The sequence below is a fragment of the Palaemon carinicauda genome, chromosome 34, assembly GCF_036898095.1.
Source record: "Palaemon carinicauda isolate YSFRI2023 chromosome 34, ASM3689809v2, whole genome shotgun sequence".
Taxonomy (NCBI): domain Eukaryota; kingdom Metazoa; phylum Arthropoda; class Malacostraca; order Decapoda; family Palaemonidae; genus Palaemon; species Palaemon carinicauda.
The window spans coordinates 74,238,582-74,246,095 of NC_090758.1; the positions used below are offsets into that span (position 1 = coordinate 74,238,582).

Here is a 7,514-nt window from a genome sequence, read left to right on the forward strand (position 1 = left end):
AGGATAAATAAGATATGAGTTTCAGGATAAACCGTTATGTGTTTAGAGATAAATAAGACATGAATTTAAGGGTGAAAAAGATGTGAGTTTATGAATATATAAGACATGAGTTTAAGGATAAATAAGATATGAGTTTGAAGGATAAATAAGATATGAGTTGAAGGTAAATAAGATATGAGTTTAAGGATAAATAAGATATGAGTTTGAAGGTAAATAAGATAGGATAAATACGATATGAGTTTAAGGATGAATAAGTTATGAGTTTAAGGATAAATAAGATATGAGTTTGAAGGTAAATAAGATATGAGTTTAAGGGAAAATAAGATATGAGTTTAAGGGTAAGTTAGATATGAGTTTGAGTATAAGATATGAATTCAAGGGTAAATAAGATATGAATTTAAATATAAATAAGATAGGAGTTTAAGGATGAATAAGATATGAGTTAAAGGTTAAATAAGATATGAGTTGAAGGGTAAATAAGATATGACTTTAAGGATAAATAAGATATGAGTTTAAGGATAAGATATGAGTTTGAAGGTAAATAAGATATGAGTTCAAGGATAAATAAGATATGAGTTTAAGGATAAATAAGATATGAGTTTAAGGTTAAATAAGAGGTAAATAAGATATGAGTTTAAGGGAAAATAAGATATGAGTTTAAGGGTAAGTTAGATATGAGTTTGAGTATAAGATATGAGTTCAAGGATAAATAAGATATGAGTTTGAAGGTAAATTAGATATGAGTTTAAGGTTAAATAAGATATGAGTTTCAAGATAAATAAGTTATGAGTTTAAGAATAAATAAGATATGAGTTGAAGGATAAATAAGATATGAGTTTAAGGATAAATAAGATATGAGTTTGAAGGTAAATAAGATATGAGTTTAAATATAAATAAGATAGGAGTTTAAGGATATATAAGTTATGAGTTTAAGAATAAATAAGATATGAGTTGAAGGGTAAATAAGATATGAGTTTAAGGATAAATAAGATATGAGTTTAAGGGTAAGTTAGATACGAGTTTGAGTATAAGATATGAGTTCAAGGGTAAATAAGATATGAGTTTAAATATAAATAAGATAGGAGTTTAAGGATAAATAAGTTATGAGTTTATGAATAAATAAGACACGAGTTTAAGGATAAATAAGTTATGAGTTTAAGGGTAAATAAGATATGCGTTTAAGGGTAAACTAATGGATAATGGGTTTCCAAATGTTAATATTTTTTAATATTTAATTAGTATGATACTAACTATTTTTTATCCTCTATTAGTTCTGTTACTGAATTTGAATTTGGTAAATATGAATTTATTTTGTTGAATTCAATCTCACAGACTAAGATATTCTTTAATCAAAGAGACTATTGTAAAAAAAAAATTCATGTAATTCAAGTTTGTAGATCTGTCCTAGAAGAGTTGGAAGACCCAGGCCTACATGGCTGAGGACTATGAAGCGCGGAGTAGGAGATGATGAATGGAGAAGTATTGAATTAAAAGCTCTCAAGACAGAGACGACCGGCGAAATCTAACCGAGGCCCCTTGCGTCAATAGGCGTAGGAGATGATGATGATATCTGTCTTTATTTCCAAGCAAAATAGAATTGGTAAAATATGATTTAAGAATAACATTATCACTAGGTTTATCATTTATGATTTATTGTTAATTTGTTCTCTTCATTTATTTATTTCCTTTCCTCACTGGGCTATTTTTCCCTGTGGGAGCCCCTGGGCTTATAGCATCTTGCTTTTCCAACTAGGGTTGTAGCTTGGATAGTAATAATAATAATAATAATTTACTATAACTAGTACTTCAAATATAGTGTCTGTTGTCTCTGTTACTTTTTGCAATCTTCTCTTTCCATGACTGACTAAATCCCTAGAGGATTCATTGGCCATATACATCAAAGGATATCCAGTACTTTGTGATGCGCAGTGCCTATCTAACTAAGGCAAGTGACCCCCGCTGGTCCATACTAATTCTAGTAAGATCAACCGCCAGGCATCAGGAGTAAAAGCCAAAGAGACAGTTTGTCCATTGCCTTAAACCCAACTTTTAGCAATACTGATATGGAAAGGAAAAGAAGCTATAGTAGTTCCCTTAAAAGATAAAATTTCTTATTGCTGAGTAGAAGAAATAACATCTTAAGACGACTATTCTCGCATCAAGAGATCCTCACCTGTAACTGCTGAGTCCATTCCATCCACGACACCGAGGATGCCGTTGCCCCGTCTCCTTTCCTGGACTCCATCTGCCCTCTGTCTTTAGAGTGAGAGACGGAACCACGCCTCTGCTCCGTGACCTGAAGATCGTCGGCGCCATCGGCGTCCCTGTCTCTTCGTTGTTCGTAGGAAGGAGCGTCTCGCACCCTGAGTCCTTCGCTGTGATCTTTACTAAATCTGACTTCCTTCGGCAACTCGACTCTTTCGGCTGAGTACTGACGTGAGGTCCTGCGACCCCTGACTGTGTCGCACCAGTCGTCCGGCCGATCAAGATCGTCCCCGTCGACTGAACGTTCTCTGAATCCTCTGGGTTCTCTTTCGCGACTCGATCTGTCTTCTCTCATGTCAAGGGGGTTCCGGGAATCTCTGTAGTCTCTCAGGTCCCTCGGTAAGCTCGTGTCTCTAAAGACCCTTGCCGTACTCCTTGGTTCATGGGAGTTTCTAATGTCTCTTTGGTTCTTATTCACTTTGCTGTCTCTCTCATCCAGAACGTCTCTCGTGTCCCTTAAATCTCTCGATACCCGTTGGTTCTTTGGTTCCTCCTCTCGGCCCCGGGATTCATTGACATCCGGAATCTCAGCGTATCGGGGCTGTCCGTCGTGCTGTGGGTACACGCTGTCTGATAGAAGAGCGTCTTGTGGGGATGGGGGTCTTGGTGGACAAACTGGGGTTGAATGATGATGAGGTGAACCCAATGCAAGAGGTGATGCACTTGGCGGATGTGGTGATGAGTGGGGTGAATTGAGAGAATTTGGTGAGTGATGTAAAGCATTGCCAATACACGGCTGTTTGGCAGGTCTGATAGTAGGGTACTGGACTGGTGAAGACGACGTTGAGGAAACAGGCGTAGACGATATGGACTCTGGCGATGTACGTGAAGCGTTGAGCAAATCCTCGGTAGACTGTGAATAAGGAACATCCTCAGGACTCACTGGTATTGGGCACCTTGACTGGTGAGCAATTAGACCACCTACAGAATCCAGGGAATGAGGACCTGTTTCAGCACTCGGGTTATTGAGGGAATCAAAACCAGAATCGGGATCCCGAGAGCTCCACCTACCCGTCTTAGCAATCCAGTTGTCGTAGTTTCCACGGGGTAGGGACGAGCTTCTGTGCTGGTCCTCGTGAGGTTGGTCCGGTCGAACGTTTGATTCTCTCTTCTCCCACGTATCCAGAATGTCTTGGAAATTACGTGACTTCCGATGTTCTCTCTGATCGTAATGCTCTCTGAAGTCTCTCCGATTCCAGTTGTCTCGATTATCTTGGTCTTGTACATTTCTGTCTCTAGGGCCGGTGAAATCAGGGTGCCCTCCTCCACCTCCATGCCTTTCGCGAGACCTTCCAAAGTCCCTCTCGCGGGGTTCCCTTGGGTTACACAGATCCCTCGACCCTCTAGGGTCCCAGTGATCTCGGGCATCGCCCCCACCCTCGATCTTCGGAGGTGGAGGAGGTTGATACGGACCCCTGGCTCTTCGGATAGGATCAGGCGGCTGGTGTCTCGAGTAAGGCGGAGGTTGCCTAGACGCCGGTGGCGGATTTGACGGGGATCTGTACCTTCCATTGGGCTCTTCTCTCACCAAGCCTCTCCTAGGGAGAGTGCACGTCCCGGGGGCCTGCAACGGACGTTCCTGTTGGTACGCGTTGTCCTCGTGATGCCCGGGGACTGGCGGTAGTGGTTGCTGAGGAGGTTGGGGAAGTCCCTGGAGGTGTGATGGGACCGGAGGGGGCGGATGGGTCGGTGGAGGAGGAGGGCGAGTTGATGGGGGAGGTGGTAGTTGGTCATTCTCTGTACCTCCAGGAGTCCTGCAATGAATTAGAGATTTATTATATGATTTTGACATGTAATGTGTGTGTACATACAATGCAGTGTATATATATATATATATATATATATATATATATATATATATATATACATATTATACATACATATATACTGTATCACCAAAACAGTATTCCCATCTGTAAAATAATTTCTTTAAATATTTTTAAAGAGAAAGAATGAACAATCACTAAATAGCAGCCAATATACTTAACTATGGTCGCCTATAACGATTGCTTTAGTTAATGTATTATTATTATTATTATTATTATTATTATTATTATTATTATTATTATTATTATTATCATTATTATTATTATTAAAGGCTCAAAAAACCTTAAACGGTACAAAGAAAAAGAAAAAGGAAACAAAGAAGTAAGTATAAATGAATAAAACTAAAGTTCAAGAAATACGTAATAACATAGACATGAAGAGTAAGAAAGTGGAATTGGCAATTAATAATAATAATAATAATAATAATAATAGTAATAATAACAATAATAATAATAAGAAATATATATGGACAACCACCATAGCAGAAACAGGACTATGGTCTGTGTCTTGTAGAATATATTAATAAACTAAAGGAACACTCAGTAGAGCGCAGACCTCCGCCAGGGCAGCTTATTTCTCGACCTTTTGTATTGATTTTGTACGTTTTGCTCGTCCATGACCTTGATCTTTGACCTTCCAAAATTTATTTTTTTCAGCTTTTTACTTTGGTTTAAAATCCTTGCAAGTTTTATTACTTTCAAGATTAAAATTGTGGCCGTATGGTTGATGACCAGAATTTGACCTTTTGCTTGACCTTGACCTTGGAATCGACCTTGACTTTCGACCTTAACATGTAATAATTGCCGTGGATTTTCATACACTCTCTGCGACAACGATGTCCAACCTTATGGCTGATTATGTGAATTAGACATTTTGCTTGGCTGTGACCTTAACCTTGATCTTTGACCTGAACATGTATTAATGGGCGTGGATTTCCATACAATCAAGCATGACCTAAGTTTGAAGTCTCTGTGATAACGATGCCCAAACTTATGGCTGATTACGTGAATTGGACATTTTGCTCGACCGTGATCTCGACCTTTGACCTTGACCTTCCAAATTCTAACCATTCCCAGCTATTTACACAACAGTTAATCCCTGCAAGTTTCATTACTCTACTATTAAAATTGTGGCTAGGAAGCTGTTCACAAACAAACACACACACAAACAGTGGGTGAAAACATAACCTCCCTCCAGCTTCGTTGGCGGAAGTAATAATGCTGTCCATAACATCATAAACTGAGAAATAACAGAAGATCAATTGTAAAACCTCCTTTGGAAGTGTCGGAGTAACAGCGTGGAAGAAAATTTTACGTAAATATAGAATGAAAATTGTAGAAATAGGAACTTTGGGGAAAAGGACCCAGAAAAAAAAAAATACAAGTCTTAAGGATGGGTGGTGGGAAGGAGTGAGGAGGGCTTGGAAGGAACCTGTAAGAAGGAGAAGATAATGAGAGAGAGAGAGAGAGAGAGAGAGAGAGAGAGAGAGAGAGAGAGAGAGAGAGAGAGAGAGAGAATTAGATGACGAGATAAGGTGAATGATGATATGGAGAGAAGAGATTTGGTGGAAGAGGAGGCCTGTGATAGAAGGCATTGGAGAGGGTGCAACTGGCAACCGACCCTTTAATGTAAGGATAACGGAGAGAGAGAGAGAGAGAGAGAGAGAGAGAGAGAGGAGAGAGAGAGAGAGAGAGAGAGAGAGAGAGATAAGTTGAAGGATGATATGGAGAGAAATGTAGAAAAATGTAGATTCATAGGAATGGTCTACAACCGTATTATTATTATTATTATCACTTGCTAAGCCACAACCCTAGTTGGAAAAGCAAGATGCTATAAAGCCCAGGGGCCCCAACAGGGAAAATAGCCCAGTGAGGAAAGGAAACAAGGAAAAATAATACATACTGATAAGACGAAGCTAATAATGAAAGGGAGGTTAAACAAACTCAAACTTAAGAGTAAATTAGTGGATTACACAAAGATATTACAGGATAATTCTTTTCGTGCCCAAAATTAAGAAAGTTAAGATGACAAGATAGTATACTATTTCATTTAATTCCCTAGTTCCTTTCCTCGCTGGGATATTTTCCCTGCGGGAGCCCTTGGGATTATAGCATCGTGCTTTTCCAACTAGGGTTGTAACTTAGTAACAACAACAACAACAAAAACAACAACAACAATAATAATAATGATAACAATAAAAATTATTAATATTGTTATTATTATTATCATTATTATTATTATTATTATTATTATTATTATTATTATCAATAATTACTATAAAATATCTGAAATATTCTAAAAAAACACAATGCCGATAACAAATAATTATCCTAAATTATTCTAAGATGAAAAAATCAAATTCAAGACTTTTATCAAGACTTGTTTGTTGTCAGAGGAGAAAAAAATTCAATCACAGTACTCAGTGCAAGACAAGAAGCTCTGCAAATTTCCAGTAGTTCGTAGAGTGCCCGCAAACGTATTTCGCAGAGTCAGCAATTAACAGCCTTTCTCCCTCTCTTTGGTAAACGATTTTGCTAATTGCTAACTCATCTGGTTAATTGAAGTCTTTCACGGATAAGCTGGATGCTGTGGGAAAGCTAAAGACTGTGGGAAAATTAGTGTGGGTTTGTCACAGTTCGCAAGGGGTTAAACGCTCTGTGGGAATGCGCGCGCGGCTGTAACGTTAGTTACTTTTCTGTGGGAAACTTCCGATTTCCAGCTCAAGAAGGCTTGGATTTTCTTATGTGGTAGAGTATTTGGGTCTCATTTGCATGGTCCGTGGTTAGATAATGTTGGCTTGTCACCTACAAGTAATATGAACTGTGGATTGATTTGACGTGTGGGGCTTGCGACTTCATCCTGAAAGGCTTGGTTGAGAGCTAGGAGGATTTACAGTATATATATATATATAATATATATATATATATATATATATATATATATATATATATATATATATACCCTTTCTGACTGGGGATACCTCAACGTGGTGACACGATTAGTGTGCCTCCATGATCAGTAAAGCTGTAATAGTTACGGCCACCCATACTAGGTTGGTTTGCGTTGAGCGATCTGAGTGGGGATCCCTCAACGTGGTGAAATGATTTCTGTACCACCATGATCAGTAAAGCTGTACTAGTCAGGGCCACCCATACTAGGTTGGTTTGCGTTGCGCGATCAGACCAAATTTGACCAAAAATCTCCCACCATCACCAATCAGTGCTGTGCAACGTTGTGATGAAAATGGCCAAACACCATACATAATTGAGGACATATCTGAGGACTTTGTCCTACAAGGAACTAAAAACGGATGCATTTGTTAATGTTGTTGTATGATTATGTAAATCACTGAAAGATTAACTCTCCCCCAAAGGAGAGTTTCTCCACAGGTCAAGGCCATGACAGACACTTATTCCAAAAGT

The 7,514-nt window shown here is 38.5% G+C and overlaps 1 protein-coding gene across 2 annotated transcripts in view; it reads right to left on the reverse strand.

Annotated features, from left to right (window-relative positions):
- Positions 1–7,514, reverse strand: part of LOC137626456 (uncharacterized) — a 422,371-nt gene that overhangs the window by 23,215 nt on the left and 391,642 nt on the right. For both annotated transcript variants that reach the window (XM_068357460.1, XM_068357459.1), the window contains exon 3: positions 2,174–4,019. In XM_068357460.1, coding sequence (XP_068213561.1) covers positions 2,174–4,019 — 1,846 coding nt within the window. The remainder of the gene's footprint in view (positions 1–2,173; positions 4,020–7,514) is intronic.